The 17,930-nt window shown below is 46.4% G+C and overlaps 2 protein-coding genes across 3 annotated transcripts; both read left to right on the top strand.

Annotated features, from left to right (window-relative positions):
- The first annotated feature begins 5,178 nt into the window (after positions 1–5,178).
- On the top strand, positions 5,179–11,174 carry LOC133906890 (heterogeneous nuclear ribonucleoprotein 1-like). 2 transcript variants are annotated; one of them, XR_009907867.1, is made up of 5 exons: positions 5,179–5,485; positions 5,666–6,932; positions 7,691–7,890; positions 9,336–9,474; positions 10,866–11,174. XR_009907867.1 is itself a non-coding variant. In XM_062348850.1 (2 exons), the coding sequence occupies exons 1-2, from the start codon at positions 5,264–5,266 to the stop codon at positions 6,794–6,796; spliced, it is 1,353 nt and encodes a 450-aa protein (XP_062204834.1). In that variant the 5' UTR covers positions 5,179–5,263; the 3' UTR covers positions 6,797–7,189. The 2 variants fall into 2 exon arrangements, 1 of the variants encoding a protein (XP_062204834.1); XM_062348850.1 differs by lacking the exons at positions 7,691–7,890; positions 9,336–9,474; positions 10,866–11,174 and having other exon boundaries at positions 5,666–7,189.
- Positions 11,175–11,721: 547 nt separating this feature from the next.
- On the top strand, positions 11,722–15,094 carry LOC133908058 (protein unc-13 homolog). Its single transcript, XM_062350183.1, has 5 exons — positions 11,722–12,240; positions 12,346–13,221; positions 13,329–13,793; positions 13,880–14,066; positions 14,157–15,094. Exons 1-5 carry the CDS (start codon positions 11,722–11,724, stop codon positions 15,092–15,094), a joined length of 2,985 nt encoding a protein of 994 aa, XP_062206167.1.
- The last annotated feature ends 2,836 nt before the right edge of the window (positions 15,095–17,930 follow it).

Raw genomic sequence — 17,930 nt, 5'->3', positions numbered from 1 at the left:
CCTCCCCGCCTCTATTAGCACCCGTCGCGAACCTCCTCACTTGCATAAGCCCGACGACCATTGTGTGTTAAGAGTGGATGGGTGAAGGCGGCAGTTTGTTGGGGTGGAAGTTTGAGGTGCACTATAACATAAGAGACAAACTGAACAACAATCTGATAGACAAATTGAGCTACCAGCTAATTTTAGAGAGAGAACCAACACCTATAAGAAGGTAGAAGAAATGTTCCTAAGTGTTGGATCTCAATTGTACAATCAAAATTATCGACTGAATTCTTTTATTTCAATCGTCTGAACAGGAATTAGACCCCATAAAAATAGGACAATTAAACTCACTACATACACCTAATCTGCTATTGATTTTTCATTCACGCCCTCTCAAAACTTTGAGTAGTAATGTCGTACTTCCTTTATGACCCCACAGGATCAAAGCCGAACACATGAGATAGCCTTGTGTCTGACCCATGAGGATTTGACAAGGACTAATGGTCGAATTGGATGAATTTGAATTTTTTTTTGGGAAACAAGAATATAAACTACAACCAAAACTAGAGGTATAGTACTTCACACATCTTATTCCTTAGCTTTATTCTCATCCAAGTCTCACATATTACAGTGAGTAATCATGTTTTCATAGGAATTGTTACATGTCCGGCAAAAAGGACACTACTACCCTAGGGTTCGCTAGGGTTCTCGTCCTCCGAAAGGAGATCATTGTCTTCGGGAGTATCAAATCTCTCATTCTTGAGAATTTGGATCGCGTGACTATGCCTCACTCCCTTCTTCATTCGGGACGATCAAGGGGTAAATTTTACTTTACTGCTCGTCCTTGGCGAACTAGGGTTGTGGGTTAGTTACATGATCTGAGGGTGGTTTCCATCAAGTGCGTAGACCGGTTGCTGGATCCATATGGGCTCCGATGATCATAAGTAGGAAGGAAAGAGGAGGGGCATTCATGGCCCTCGTCAGATCGATGTGCTCCTTGAGCGCTTAGATATGAGGGATAAGGAGGTGAATATAATTGTTCTTGAAGAGGATGTGGATGAACGTCAGACGGAGTCAAAGTGAATGGTGGTGGGATTGGTCTTCACTACAAAGATGTTCAGTCATGTTGCATTGTTCTACCAGACGATGTATGCATGGAGTCTCGCCAAGGACATAATGTTCAAGGCGATTGGGGAGAATCTCTTTGCCATGCAGTTTTTCTGCAAGGGAGATTGGGCTAAAGTTATTCAATCCCTATTTTTCAGTTTTTTGTTTAGGGTGTTGTAATCTTCCTTTTGTGTTTCTCCTTCCGATTGTAAATATTTTACTATGTTTATTCAGTGCCATCTTAATGCATAGACATTTCTCCTTCCTTCTTTTTTTAAAAAAAAAAGAGATCGGACTAAGGTGGTCGAGGAAGGACCATGGTTTTTTGGGGTAATGTTGTCCTGATCGAGGAATACGATGGGATCATGAGGCCATCCACTATCTCTTTTACTTAAATGGCTGTGTGGATTAGCATATATGACATGCTGCCGTGTTCATGATGAAGAGTGTGGGACGCCAGATGGCAAATTGCATCAGTAAGGTGTTGCATGTTGAACTGGATGCAGAAAGTCGTGGTTGGGGAAGTTATCTACGAATCCAAGTGAACATGGATGTGATGAAACCCCTTTTATGGGTGCTACGTGTTACCGTGAGGAACATAACAAGAGAGGAAATCACACAAATATTCATGGTGGAATATGAAAAACTCCTTGGGTTTTGTGCCTTTTGTGGCCTCGTAGATCATGGAGATACAAAATGTGGGGATGGGGATCACAATAATGTGTTCCAATACATGGATTTCTTGTTGGCTTCCCTGGATAGAAGACAAAGAGGAAAGAGTGGTTCGACTGGAGGTAAACACTCAAGTAGCACAGAAGGGAAAAGTGGTGGTTCTTCAGGTAGATGTTCACATAATTACTAAACGCACCACTGGGATTCACAGCAACAAGTTGATGATGAACGTGAGTATAATAGCATTCCACTGAAAAAGGAAGAAGGGACATATGACCAAATTTGAGCCTAGAGCTCGGAAAAGACTTTAAGAGGTCTGGAGGAAGACAACCTTGATGATTACAAGATCGACAGCTGTTGTAGACCCATCTCGAGAACATGGGGTCATAATCACAGATGATCTGACACATCATACAGGGTTGCATGATAACATTTCTTCGAAAGGAAGTTCTTAATGTGGAAGCAAGCGATGGTTTGGGTGATTCTACAAAAGGAGGAGATGAAGAGGAGCGGTAAGGTGCATAAGATCCTGATGCATTGAATGTCATCGGATACATCAGTTTGTATTGGACATGAAAGAGGAAAATCCCCAATGGCACGGATGTCTGGGTGTGACTCGACCAAGCACTTGCTAATGCGGAGTGGTGAAACATGTTTCTGTGGGCAACTTTACGCCACTTGACAGTAGTTGAGTAGGACCACGACCCAATTTTTACTCCAAACACTACATCAAGAAAAAAATTAAAATAAATGCACTGGAGGTAAACTCTTTCGATATGAAATGGTGTGAGAGCAGCATGATAGCCTGCCTTTTGTGGTGAAGGTGTGGACACATGAGGCAGACTAAGATGGAAGTTCACCTTAAACTGAATAAGATGGTAACATAGCTAATACAGTGGAGCATGGAATCTTTTGGTAGTGTTCGGAAGAAATTAAGGAAACTTTGAAAGAAGCTTGAGGTACTCATAGTGGATCATGCCCGTGTAGAGCTTTCTCAAGAGGGAAAAAAGTGGTCGGTCACATTATCAAGATAAACTATAAAGAGATCATGTGGAGACAACGCTCGAGAATTGCTTGGCTCGACGAGGGTGATAAGAACACATCATTCTTCAAATAGAAAGTAAATAGAAGAAGGAAGAAAAATAATACAAGCCGGCTATAGAAGCTAGATGGCTCTATGACTGAGGACAATGATGATATGAAGAACATGATAAAGCAGTTCTTTGCAAACTTGTACTCCTCGGAAGGTGTTCATAATATGGAAGCAGTTTTGAACCATGTCCAAGTGAAAGTAACTTCAAATGTGAATTCGATTCTACTGACACTATTTAGCAAAAAAGAAAAAGGAAATGAAGGAAGCACTCTTTCATATGTTTCTGATGAGAGCTCTAGGGCCAGACGGTTTTCTGGCACATTTCTTCCAGCGCAATTGGGAGTTATGTGATCTGGATATTACCCGTACAATGTTGTCAGTTCTAAATGGTGGTGATATCCCTCTAGAGGTAAACGATACATTCATTGTACTTATTAATAAGGTGGATAACCCTAATAGGATTAAGGTGGTTCTGTGAGATATCATCTCCGCCCCGCCTCGCACCATGCATCTCCGACTTGGCCCCTTTCTCAAACCAGTACCCTCCATTGCCCCCTCTTACTAGCACTGTCCATCGCCTTCCTACCTAGCCAAGGGCTCCGATGGTGCCACTGCCGTCTCGCTCTACTGTCAATCACTGCCGGTTTGACCCTCCCTCTAAGCCTAACCCCTAACCAAACCTTGAACTCTAACCCCTCTTGAATCATGAATCTCATCGACAAGGTGGATGCGATGACGCTGACAAATAGCAACATGACTCATACTTTCGGCATTTTGAGACGATTGGTATGGATAATTTTTGCAGTCGTAATTATTTTTCATGTGAGCAGAGAGAGAAATTTAGGAATTTAATAATGCAAATTAAGGAGTAAGTTAATGCTATGATCTACTTGGCTTATCTCTATCAGGGATGAGATAATTTCTTATATTTTGAGTTTAAATAGGGACCTGTGCTTCAAAGTTGATCTCGTGGATATGGAATAATCATAACTAGTTCCGGGATCACATGCCTCTTTTTAAAATAATTCTTTCTTGAGATGGAAAATGATTCCTTTAACTTGAGGTTGACTCACTGTCTCTAGACCTAGGATGAAAACAATTGCTCAAATGGGAAACAAATTAGGAGATTCACAATTCTTATCAAGATTAATGAGTGTTAAGTCTTTATTTTAGACCTTGGGAAAGTTTAAAATGTAAAATGACACTCAAATTATATTGTGGGAATATAAGTGGCTGGGGGAATAAATGAGCAATATCATTCTTTATACAGTATTATACATAAGAGAAGCTCCACTGATGTGAATGTCACTAACTCTAACCCTCTAAATATATCCTTTCCAAGGTCTTTAGAAGGAAATAATTTAGATGCATGAAATGATCTAGTAGCTAGAGTTGCTAGAATACAACTAAATATGCAACCATACATTTTTATATGGTCATTACATCACAACAAAGATTTTACTGTTCAATCTATGTATAAGTGTTCAATCTATGTATAAGACTGTTATTTATAGTGATATTTTACGTCATAATCATTATCTGTGGAACCTTAAGTTACCCTTCAAGATTAAAATTTTCTTATGGTATGAGGTGTAATTCTCACAAAAGACAATTTTCTGGAAAGGAAATGGAAAGATACTGAAAAATATTGTTTCTACAGTAATAAATAAAACCATTCAACACTATTTCTTACTGTCATTATGCTAGATTCATCTGGAGAGCTGTACACATAACTTCTGGCTTAAGACCCCAACTAGTATATCCAACTTATTTGATTCATAGTTAAATTGGTTTAGATTTTAGAAAATAAATTCTGGTGGGAGCAAATGTCCTTTGTTGGACAACATGCCTAAAAATGGAATGGTGATGTTTTGACAAAACAAAAGTTAATTCTTTTTATATAGGTGACCTTTAGAGTAATATACCAGACAATATATAGGCTTTGCTATAGAAAGTAAAAAACAAGACAACATACGTATGACCTGTACTATTAGAGACTATAACAATGAATATTTTCATCAAACATATGCAGAAATTTAATAATAAAATATATGTTTGAAGACTTTAAACCTATATATTGTGGGTTTACTTTGACCAATTGTTAGACCTGCTATTGTTGCATCTTATTTAAAACTTTGTAATAACAACTACATACATATTAGGATTTTCAAATTGCAAAGGTCTAGTGTCCATGTTCATACCAAATTCCAGCCGATAAAAAAACCCCTGACTCCAGAAGCCCCCCCGAAAACGCTCCGTCCCCGGTCCCCACCACGCGCCCGCCCTAAAATATCCCTAACCCAAACCACCCCGCCGCTCCAAATCCCCAATTCTCCCCAATTCCCCTCTCCCCCCCCCCCCCTCCTCCCGCAGCAGGCGAGCGCGAAGCCGGGGACCGGAGGCGGAGAGATGGAGTCGGACCAGGGCAAGCTCTTTATCGGCGGGATCTCGTGGGAGACGTCGGAGGAGAAGCTGAGCGAGCACTTCTCCGCCTACGGCGAGGTCACCCAGGCCGCCGTCATGCGCGACAAGCTCACCGGCCGCCCCCGCGGCTTCGGCTTCGTCGTCTTCGCCGACCCCGCCGTCGTTGACCGCGCGCTGCAAGACCCCCACTCCCTCGACGGCCGCACGGTACCCTAGACCCTCCTCATCTCTCCCACCCGCGAAACCCTAGCCGAATATTCGCAATTCCAAGCGGAATATTCGCTTCGGTAGCGCTCTGATCTACCCCCACCGTGCAAGCTGGCTGCAGGGGCGCGCCGAGGATTGTTCTCATGCGTGGCCGCCTCTCTTGTGTTGCTGTTGTCTCAGGTCGATGTGAAGCGGGCGCTGTCGCGGGAGGAGCAGCAGGCTTCCAAGGTGTCGAACCCTAGCGTCGGGAGGAACTCAGGTGGAGGTGGCGGAAGTGGTGGCGGTGGGGATGCGGGTGGTGTTCGGACGAAGAAGATCTTCGTGGGCGGGCTGCCCTCCACTCTGACGGAGGACGGGTTCCGGCAGTACTTCCAGACTTACGGGATCGTCACCGATGTTGTCGTCATGTATGACCAGAACACACAGCGCCCGCGGGGGTTTGGGTTCATCACCTTTGACTCGGAGGACGCTGTTGACCGCGTGCTGCACAAGACCTTCCACGACCTGGGCGGGAAGATGGTGGAGGTAAAGCGCGCGCTGCCCAGGGAGGCAAACCCTGGCTCTGGCGGTGGGCGTTCCATGGGAGGTGGGGGTTATCAGAGCAACAATGGCCATAACTCCAACTCTGGTAGCTATGACGGCAGAGGTGATGCTAGCAGATATGGGCAGGCACAGCAGGGGAGCGGTGGTTATCCGGGCTATGGTGCGGGAGGTTATGGTGCTGGTGCAGCTGGTTACGGATATGGCGCTAACCCTGGAGCTGGATATGGAAATTACGGGGCTGGAGGATACGGAGGTGTTCCTGCTGGGTATGGTGGACCTTACGGAAATCCAAGTGCTGCTGGTTCTGGTTACCAAGGTGGTCTTCCAGGCTCAAATAGAGGACCCTGGGGCAGTCAAGCTCCATCTGCTTATGGCGCTGGAAGTTATGGTGGCAATACAGGCTATGGTGCTTGGAACAACTCTTCTGTTGGTGGCAATGCGCCCACTAGTCAGGCCCCTGGTGCAGCTGTGGGCTATGGAAGTCAGGGCTACGGGTATGGTGGATATGGAGGAGATGGATCATATGCAAGTCATGGAGGATATGGGGCGTATGGAGCGCGTAGTGATGGTTCTGGCAATCCTGCTACTGGTGGAGCATCTGGATACGGTGCTGGGTATGGCAGTGGGAGTGGCAACTCCGGTTATCCAAATGCTTGGAGTGATCCTTCACAAGGTGGTGGGTTTGGTGGTTCAGTCAATGGAGGTTCTGAAGGACAATCAAATTATGGCAGTGGCTATGGCGCTGTGCAACCTAGGGTTGCTCAGTAAGAGAGGCGATTAGAGTATTTTGAATTGAACCAGCACATCTGGGCAGTCTATGTATTGTTGTGTTACTCTGGCCTCTCTGATCGCTCTCAGCCTCCTCAAGATCGCCCATCCGCTGGTGAAATCAGTATTTCTCCGGGTTGGAATGCTTGAACCTTTAGTGGCTTACTACTAGAACTTCTAGTCAATAAGTAGCTATAATGTGGAGTAGCAGTATCTTGCAGAATGCTTTATTATTTTTAAGTTTAGCTTTATCCATCTGTGTGCTTTGCCATGAGTGGAGTTTCAGGTTGCTTCATCTCTAGTTTAAAAGCTAGAGTAGCTTGACTGCTTATGGACAAGTTATCTAGTTGTACCTCTATTCTACAGATCATATGTTTGTGTTTGACAGTAGTATTTATGCTGGACCTTGCTCTACAGCTCAATTCTGGAATGTTCTATATTTGATGGTTGTGTTGACTTGTGGTGCTGTGCTTATCCATCTGGTTTAGCTCACGTTGGAGTTATGGTGTTGTGCCATATTGTTAACATTCATGGTTGTAACAGATGCAAACCCTGAAACTTTTATGCAGTGACAGTTGTATTATGCTGTAGCTGCTTCTAACAGTATGTTCAACTGTAGTGCAATTGTTTTTATGTAGCTGGAATGGTACATCCTTCAAGTATATCACCAAGCTATGAATTCCAGCCTTTTGGCCCTAGGTTTCGATATTTTCCAAGCAGAAGTAAGATTATTAGCAGCAAGATTGTAGCGCCAAGTTTGTAAGGTAGTACAGATAATATAGTTACCTATGAAGCTACTTGAATGATGTATGGGTAGAAACTGTAGAGTAGAACAGTCAAGGCATTTGGCAAGTAAAATAATTGTCCTTCCTCCTACCTTTCCTTTCTGTACAGGTTGAATGGGATGGCCGTTCTTTTTAGAGATGTCCAAGCAAGGGCTATTAAATCACCATCTGAAAAAGGCAGGTGAAAAACACTGATTTTGCATGATGAGTTGGTGGAAAGTTTCTATCGAGGAGCTGACAGAGTGCAAGATACCAGCTTCTAAGTGCTTCATTTTTCTGAACGGTCTTGTGCTGTGCTACAGGATGGGGGTATGTGGAAACAAAGGTTCACTAACTTCACATTTCGTTTGGCAAAATCTTTTTGTCTATGATACTTGTCTTAGTGAAGCTCTAGATGATTTCTAGCCTTTTTACATGTAGATTTAGTAAATCGTATACTCTGGTGACAGAAAAATTGACCATGAAACATTGCCAGTTTTGACCAACTATGTTGTTCTAGATATTTAGATTGACCACATAAACAATGAATTGGTATATTTCTCATGGAAAACAAAAAAAATCTGCAGCGCTATGTTTCTTTAGCTATTACGAACTTAGTAAAAATATTAGGTGAGAGTTTCATCACAAAGACTTTGAAAATAAAAAAAACCACCCTTGCACAGGAGCAGCAGTAGTATGATTTTGCATGGTCAGCTTTACTGGCTTATATATGAAGTAACCGTACTCTGAATCTTGTGTAAGATCAGGCTTAAACAGAATGGCTCGATGTCATAACTATTCCCCCTTTCCTCTCTGTTATGCTTTCTAGGCTGATGACCAGTTGACCACTATTTTAAGTTGCCCATGTATGAGGTGCATACTGTATACATATGATCTTCTAGTGCTAAAGGCTTCCTTTTGTTGTCATGATGCCTTTTATCACTTACCTCGTGCAATGGCATCATATAGTCAATATGTAGTTATGTCCTTTGATATGGAGCTTTGCTGTATTTGTATGTAGCATTTCTGGTTGCAGATGTTCTTGACTTGGCCAGTATGTAGCATTTCTGGTTGCAGATGTTCTTGACTTGGCCAGAATAATGTCAGACCGAGTGGTTGAAATTGTTGAAACAGCTTGGATGGAAGAGGCATAGGCTAGCTCAACGATTCGCATGAACACTGGGTCTTCGATAACTAGTGCAATGTTAAATCATGTTTCAGAAATATTGATTAGTGATACAGTACTTGTAACCAGAAGTCAGAGACGCTGCATAGCAAAAAATTGAGACAAACATAAACCATGCTCGTTGCTACAATCTGAATCAATGTATTTGCCATCACATCCAAAACTGTATTGTCTTATATTTCTGACACTAAGATGTATCATGCAACTCTTTTCCATAGCAGTAGTGATACGTCAGTTGCATTCTTTCTGCATATATACTAGCATGGCATTAGTTTGCGAATTTGGAGATTCTGATCTGGGAAATGGTATATATACATGATTCCGTGGCAACTTGGTTCTTGATTTCAATAATCACTTGAAGATTAATTATTCGATTGAGTTTGCCTTCACGTTTTGGAAAAATAAACTAAGGGTCTTGAAACCAAAAAGGAAAAAAATGTGTTATTGCTTTACATGCATGTGGCACCTTGTCTGAAATGGCCAAGTTTAGATCAACCTGTGGAAAGTTAAAGTGAGTTTGAATTTTAAGTGCAAGCTGTTTTTCTATCCCCGAGACTCAGGTTTTTAATGCCGAAACTTTTGTCAACAGAGTGGGTGACAAGGTGAGACTGTGGCCACAGTGGCAGGGTCTGGGGAGCATGGGCAAGGGCATGTCTGTGTGGCGCTAGGGTTGGTATCTGCGCATAATGGATATGGTGGATGCTTGTGCTATGGCAACTCCCCGATATGTAGGTTATTTTTTATTGCGAGAGGCTTCCTTTTATTGTCATGTTGCCTATGCCACATGCATTGTCGTGTAATGCCACAGTATACTTAAATTTAGTTATATAACTTGATATGGAAGCATCGGTGCCATTTTTATTTAGCATGTATGCCATACAATTGTACACTGAATTGCCTGCTCTGTCATAGTTAATCTGCACCACATAGTTGTAATTGCTGAATTTGCTTGCCAGTTACAGTCATCCCAAATTTCAAGCCAATTAAAATCACATGATTAATAATTTCCTACCACTTCTGATGGCACCCTGTTAACTGCTATACTGTTCAATTGCCCATTAAAGGCTTAGTGAGGTATGAACTTCTATTAAAAATATTTATTTCACGTCCCATAGTACCTGTAACTAGGACTCCTTGTACATGGCAGACCTAAGAGCAGAAAACTGTTTAAGTTGGATGTAGAAATTGCTTTAGTTCATGGAACATGGGGTGAAATTAATATCCAAACTTCCATAAAGAAGTAACTGAAACATGACAACTCAGCTTGTCTGTTAAACAAATTATACCACTTCTCATGTCTTCTCAGCGGGTAGGCGAAAGAAGTAACAAGGTTATGTATTCCATTGTTCGGGGGCCATTTAGAGGCCAGTATTATGGAACAAAATTGTCTTTTAGTAAAGTTTACTAAAGAACGGAATAGCCAAGTCTCATGTTTGTTGGGATTTGCCAAGTTAGTTAAAGTAAAACAAGTTTATCTGTCAGGACCTGGAATTTGAAGCATTTTGATGCATGTGTGATGTATTACCTATTTTTAGTACCATTACAGTTTATGATAAACCTCAGCCTCCTCAGGGCAGGTAACACAAAGGTTGGAAAGAGTAAACTCCGCCTACTCATGTATAGGGATTTGGGAGAGGTATTGTGTTTTGGAGCTAGGGATATTTAGATTCGGGAGCACAGAGTAGCCGTAGTTTTTTTATAAAAAAAATGCATGAGACTTTACACAGGAATCTAGCTAGAAGCACTTAAATGCAAAGTTTGAATCTTGCTATTTGTAAATGGAAAGAAATGAAGTGCATATAAGTGTATCACTCGCTTACCATGTGTTGATTGGAACTTGTTGAAATCTGTGCTTTGATGCAATTTCATATGAAATAAATACTGAATGGATAATTGTTGTTTGAGTTGTTTCTTAGAATGTTGTTTGAGTTGTTTCTTAGAATGTCTGCAATGCTTTGATGACTCTCTGGCATCATAGTAATATAAGCAGATTACTTCACATAAGAACAGTATGACTTGGCTATGTGTCTGAGCAGATGAATCTTGTGCAAATCGCTTCTCTACTAGGTCCTTGTCTCTTGCTGTCTGTCCTAACTGATAGCTGCCTCTTTGTTTCCAGGGATCTTCGATTGCACCTGGTGAGGACAAGTCGATTTCATATGCATCTAATCAGCACGCTGGCCTCTCAATTAGTTCTACTGCTCAATAAAAACATGTACCTTTTGAGATAACGTCTGTAAACTCGAAGCTTCGTAGTACTCTAAAATCTCTTTTCAGTTGAAGCAGATGGTTTAGGCATCACCTATATGATTTTCTGTATCTAACTTCTTCATAAGTGCATATTTACCAGAAGATGTTGACTTCATGTTATCTGCACATTTGTATTGAGCTTGTTCCTTGATCTAGTATGTCTAGCATTCGATGATGAGATCATGTGTTCTATGAATAGATGGTTACATGAAGTAGTTTGGCGGTTCCATGATTTCCCTCGATAAATTCCTTGAAGTGAAGTGCCAAGATCGTTCAAGTTACGCATTGCAAGGTTGAGTTCTGTCTGGCTAGAAATCATTTTGAGTGCATTGCAAGGTTCTTGAAATTCCGGACGAACGATCTCATAGTTCAGGCGCTAAACGTACTTGGAACTTGAATGTACATGTTGCGGATTCCCATGTACATGTGCATTTTGCGAAGAAAATGAAATTGAAAAGTAGCAGCTGTCGCAGGCTCAGTTTTATCGCGTCACAAATTTTAAAATGATTTTTTGCAAAGCATGCAGCAAGCCAAGCCCCTGGTTGGCCGGTTCCCCTGCAACCGCGGAGCAGAAATAGTTGGAACTCCATTTGGGCGCGCCATGCACCGGCCGTCCCGGCCCTTCCAATTCCTGCCCACTTCGAGTCCCCGCGTCTCTCCCCCGGCTCTCCATTGTGCGCGCGCGGGGGCTGTCTATCTCGGTGGCTCGGCCGTGTCGGGAGGAGATGGGGCGCCACCAGCGCTCGCGCTCCGCCTCCGCGGGCTCCTCGGCAACGCGGACGGACATCGCCGAGCTCGATTTCGCCGCGGCCGACCTGGACTGCCCCTTCGGCCGTGTCGACGCGCTCGGTCCCGTGGAGCTCCGCGAGACCGCGTACGAGATATTCTTCATGTCCTGCCGCTTGTCCGGCGGCCCTGCCCCTGGTGGCGCCGGGGCGCGGGGCGGCGGCGCGCCCGAGGGCGAGGTTTCGTCGCCGATGGCTGGCGCAGGGCCGAGGGGAGGGGCTGGGGGCAGCGTCATGGGCAGCCGGGTCAAGAAGGCGCTGGGCCTCAGGGCGAGTTGGTTGTCATCGTCGGCACAACCGATGATGGCGCGCACGCTCAGCCAGACCTCGGGGCCTGCCTCGCCAGGGCGCGTTCGGCGGCCGATGACGTCGGCGGAGATCATGCGGCAGCAGATGCGGGTCACCGACCAGAGCGATGTGCGGCTGCGCCGCACGCTCATGCGCGCCGTCGTCGGCCAGGTCAGTGCATGCATGCATGCATGCGTGACCACTTCGTGTACAAATGCGTACGTGCATTGCTGCATCAATCCATGGCTGCACTGATTAATTTCGTGATCTGCACAGGTGGGCAGGAAGGCGGAGACAATCGTGCTCCCTCTGGAGCTCCTTCGGCAGCTGAAGCCAGCGGAGTTCGCCGATGCCGAGGAGTACCACCAGTGGCAGTTCCGGCAGATTAAGCTCCTGGAGGCCGGCCTCATCCTGCACCCCTCCCTTCCCCTCGACCGCCTCCACTCCACTGTGCTCCGCTTCCGTGAGGTCATGCGCGCCACCGAGATCCGCGCCATCGACACGGGCAAGAACTCCGACGCCATGCGCGCCCTCACCAACGCCGTGCACGCGCTCGCCTGGCGCTCCTTCGGTACTGGCGGAGCGGCTGCCGCCACGGACGCGTGCCACTGGGCCGACGGGTACCCGCTCAACGTGCTCCTCTACGTGTCCCTCCTCCAGACCATCTTCGACCTGAGGGAGTGTACCGTCGTGCTCGACGAAGTCGACGAGCTCCTGGAGCTAATCAAGAAGACGTGGCCGACGCTCGGCATCAACAGGATGGTGCACAACGTGTGCTTCGCTTGGGTCTTCTTCCACCAGTACGTGGTCACCGTGCAGGTCGAGCCGGACCTCGCCGCCGCGGCTCTCACCGTGCTCATCGACGTGGCGGCTGACGCCAAGCAGGGGAGCCGTGATCCGGTGTACACCAAGGTGCTCCTGAGCGTGCTCGGCGCGATGCAGGAGTGGTCGGAGAAGCGGCTAATGGACTACCACAGCAGCTACGAGAAGGGCGTCGGTGGCGCTGCCACGGAAGGCATGGAGATCCTGCTGTCCCTAGCGCTTGCGGCAAGCAAGATCGTCGCCGACCGGGAAGGCGCCGGTGAAGGGAACTTTGCTGGTGACCGTGTCGATTACTACATCAGATGTTCGACCAAGAGCGCCTTCACCAAAGTAAGTTCATTGGACTAGGAAATAGGACACAATCTGTTCATGCAGTCTTCTAAACTGATGTAGAGTATTGGTCTGTTCATAGTTTTTTCGCTCTGATCTGATTTCAGATACTCGAGAACGGACTCAGCGAGGCTGACAGCGTGATCATCGACCGCGACAACGACCCCGGCGTCGTCTTGATGCAGCTCGCTAGGGACACAGAGCAGCTGGCCATGTTCGAGCGCAGGAACTTCAGTCCGGTGCTGAGGCGGTGGCATCCCGCGCCGGTCGCGGTCGCGGCTATCACTCTACACGGCTGCTTCGGCGTCGTGCTGAGACAGTACCTCGCCAAGGTGACCATCCTCACCGAGGAGCTCATCTGCGTGCTCCACTTGGCCAGCAGGCTGGAGAAGGCCCTGGCGCAGATGACGGCCGAGGACGCGGCGGACTGCAACGACGACCGAGCCAAGGCCGTGGTGGGCGACATGGAGCCCTTCGAAGTGGAAGCCGTCGTCATGGGCTTGCTCAAGATTTGGATGGATGACAAGCTAATGCTTGGCAGGGACTGCCTCCTCAGAGCCAAAGACACTGAGGTACGTACTCATAAACCTCGACTGCGAGCAAGAAGCTCATCACATTTTTCTGCAATGAGCTTACAATTTCGTCGCGTGTTCTCTAGAGCTGGATACCGAAGTCCAAGGAGGAGCCCTTTGCCAGGTCCGCAATGGAGCTGATGAAGCTGGCCAGGGCGACCGTCGACGAGTTCTCTGAGATCCCGGCGAGCGCGAAAGACGAGGTGGTTCAAGACCTCGTTGATGGCCTTGAATTGACCTTCCAGGACTACATCTCCTTCGTGGCATCTTGTGGTACGCATGCATTTTCCTCCACACAGCATTTGTCTTTGTAGTATTCAGATGGAACTTGGTTCCTGCACAATGTGCTTGATCGAAACACAGGGTCGAAGCAGAGCTACCTTCCTCCGCTCCCGCCGCTGACAAGGTGCAACCAGGACTCGGGCTTCTTCAGGCTCTGGAAGAAGGCGGCGCTGCCATCGTGCCAGGCGCCGGAGGGCAGCCCGCGCGGCGGCTCGCACCGTATCCCGCGGCCGTCCATCAGCCGCGGCACGCAGCGCCTCTACGTTCGCCTCAACACGCTCCACTATGTGCTCACCCACGTCCAGGCCGTCGACAAGTCGCTCTCCTCCTATTCCTCCTCGGCGTCCGGCGCACACTTCGACTGCACCCTCGCCGCCGCACGGTTGGCTATCTCCCAGGTCGCGGAGGTCGCCGCGCACCGACTCATCTTCCTGGATTCGCGCCACTCCTTCTACCAGGGCCTCTACGCTGGGACCATCGCCGACGCCCGCATCCGTCCCGCGCTCCGCGCGCTGAAGCAGAACCTGTCGTTCCTCATCTCCGTCCTCGCGGACCGCGCGCAACCAGTGGCGGTGCGGGAGGTGATGAGGGCCTCCTTCGAGGCATTCCTGATGGTGCTCCTCGCCGGCGGCAACGACCGGAGCTTCACGCGGGCCGACCACGCCACCGTGGAGGAGGATTTCCGGAGCCTGAAGCGCGCGTTCTGCACGTGCGGCGAGGGGCTGGTCCTCGAGGAGGTGGTGGTGCGCGAGGCCGAGACGGTCGAGGGCGTCCTTGAGCTCATGGCGCAGTCCACGGACCACCTCATCGACGCGTTCGGCGTGGCGACGTGCGAGGCCATCAGGACCGGCACAGACGACGATGGTGGCAGCTTCGGTTGGGACACGCCGGTGCCGCCCACCACGCGGCAGTGGGACCCCGCCGACCCGAACACGATCCTCCGGGTGCTGTGCCACCGCGACGACGAGGTCGCCAACCAGTTCTTGAAGCGCACGTTCCAGCTCGCCAGGAGGCGGTGAGGCACGGCCATAGTTCGCATGAATAGCAAGTGATCAAGTCGAGGCTTGAAATCACTAAGGTTGCAGATATTGGACTATACTTACATTGTTACACTAAATTTTGGTATAAAAAGTAAATCAGTGTAAATATATAAACAACTACGATTAATCTCATCATTCCATCTATGAAGTCTATAACCATAAAATATCATAAAATAATCTCTCTACTCATCAAATGGTAGAATCAACTGTGACCTTCGTATGAGAATGGAAGACGGTATTTACTACTTTCACGTTTGCACTCATTTGCAGTTCAAACACGAGGGCTGAAACGTAATATGCAATAGCACGAGGGCCAGGGTGAAAATACAACCCACCTACCCCGTTCCCTAACTAAATCACGGCCGTTCGAATCGATCTGACGGTTCTGACAGCGATCCAAATTCTGGACGGGCTCAAATGGGAATACGACGTACTGCGAGGGTTCACCTGCAAAGACCACCCCTGTCGTCCAGTCCGCCTCGATCTGAGCCGCGCGATGTCGATCCGACGGATCACGTGGACGCAACGGATCGTCAAGTGTCCCTGAAAAAAATATGGAGAAACGGATCGTCACGTGCCATCCCCAAACCCGCCCGCCGCCGGCGGCGGCGGCGGAGGGTAAGGCGTCGACGTCGTGTTAAGGGTGTTGCTTCTCTGTCTTGAGAGTTCCTCCCTTGCACCGCCCACCTAGGAATGCCAGAACGCTGACCCTGAGTTAGCTGGCGTCGCGCGCTGGTATCCTTCGGCGCCGTCTGCGTGGCCTTGCCGGCCCCGTCCGACGCTGCCGCCAGCGGTGAGATTTTTCGCTTTGGGATTCCGTTTCGCTTCTTTCTATGCGATTTGGTTGGATATGTTCTTTTAATTTCACTTCGGATAGGAGTACCGCAAATCAATTGCAGCGAGAAGTTTGCTGTGGTAGGAAGAACGGTAAATGATATTTTGACAAAAAATGGCTGGTAGGAATGTGGAACCACTGATTAGTGATCACCTATGTAGTGCGGTGCAAACCTAAATTTCCCTAAAGTTTCATCGGTTCAAGTGGACGTACTAGCAGACAGTTTATCAAATAGTTAGCAACTTAGCATTACAGCATTGATATATAGTTTTGGAAGTAATCCATTTCAACAACCTTATTTCTATGATATGGTATCAGAATATACTTCATTGAATTATTAGTATTCAGCACTACTGCATTTTCCAGGTTTCAGAAAAGCTTATGCTACCGTAGTTTTCTGTCGGCAGAGCATAATTTGGTCACGATTTGCATTCGTCTAGAGCATTAGGGGATCACTAATATCTCTGTGCTAAAGTTGTTGCATGCCACCGCTACTTTCTATGGATTATGATCTAGTTGAACGGGATCTTAGATTTGCAACTCTACTTTTATGAGAGTGAACAACAATGCGCATGCTTACTTTGTTGAATTACATTATTGATGCATGGACAGACACTGATGCAGAATTAAGTCACCATTGGTTGTTGAGCATAGAATATGAATAACGTAGTAAACCGGTAGCCATCGCAAATCAAGCTACTCATAAGCAACGTGCCTGGTTAGCAATATATAAAACGTCTACTTTTCTACCATAGCATGATTTTAGACCAAATGAGTTCATCCCAACTCTGTAGAAAGCCTAAGCCTTAGAGATATAGAAAGGTGAAGAGGAGTAGAGACATCATCCCAACAAATATGGAGCATGGTTTTGTTGAGCACAATATTTTGAGAACTTATTGCATTGACTTGCAACAGGAGAATAAAAGTTGAGAGACCGGGCGGAAACCATGAAGAATTGCAGCAGACCATACTTTCTCCATGTCTAGCACGTTGTCCCCGCACTCGTGCTTGCTCCATCCCTCCAACGCATGAACCATTCCAGCAATGCGCCATGCACTCATGACCCTCCTTGGCAGCCAGTTCTGCAAAGTTTTCAAATTAGTAGACTTAATTAGATCATGTATTAAACTTCTTGTAAAGTTGCAGTTCACTGGGATCTTATTATTAGGAATATAGAATCTTTATCCTTTATGTATACATTATTAAAGTTATTTCTCTGTATTCTCTTATGTATTTTATATATTGCCCCATTAGGTCTATCATTGAATACAAGTTGTTATTCCTAATATGGTATCAAAACTAGGTTTTTCTCCTCCAGGGCACACAAACTCGCCCTAACCCCTATTTTTTTTCGTTGTTATTGATGCAACAATGTCATTTAGGTCTTTCTGTAGCTTTAGTGACAACTGATAACTTTATTTATTGTCGCTTTGTTGCGATTCTTGATCAAGGGTATTCTTTTGTTGTCATCATCGCGACTCTACTCCTGTGCTTCGCTTTGTATTTCTTCAGCTTGATTCGACAGGATTACCAAGACTCCACTCTACGATGGCTTTGAAGAGACATATTTTGGATGTGTTAGTTTTATTTTGTCTAGGTTTAGTACTTAGTGTCTACTTAGTGACAAGAGATACAATGTTAACATAGAGAAGAGGACATGCTCCTGCAGGTACTGGCAATTGTCTGGTACCTTGTCCACATGCTGTAACTACACTATATGTCAGTTCCAAGTCACCAGAAGAGTACATAGCAGATTGCTATTCAGTGTGGCAGTACAACAAGATATATGATCACTACATGCTACCCATGAATCGGATAGAGCAGTGGCAATCTACATATCACCCTAAACCACATCCTCTAGCTTATGTAAAGATGCCAAGCAGGTCTAGAAAGAAGAGAAGAAGGGAACCAAGTGAGGCAAGGAATGCCATAAAATTGTCCAAGATAGGCACCAAAGGGAGATGTAGCAAGTGCAAAAAG

This window comes from Phragmites australis, chromosome 24, assembly GCF_958298935.1.
Source record: "Phragmites australis chromosome 24, lpPhrAust1.1, whole genome shotgun sequence".
NCBI classification, from domain to species: Eukaryota; Viridiplantae; Streptophyta; class Magnoliopsida; order Poales; family Poaceae; genus Phragmites; species Phragmites australis.
The sequence above is the reverse complement of the archived record's forward strand: the minus strand, read 5'-3'. Positions and strand labels throughout refer to the sequence as shown.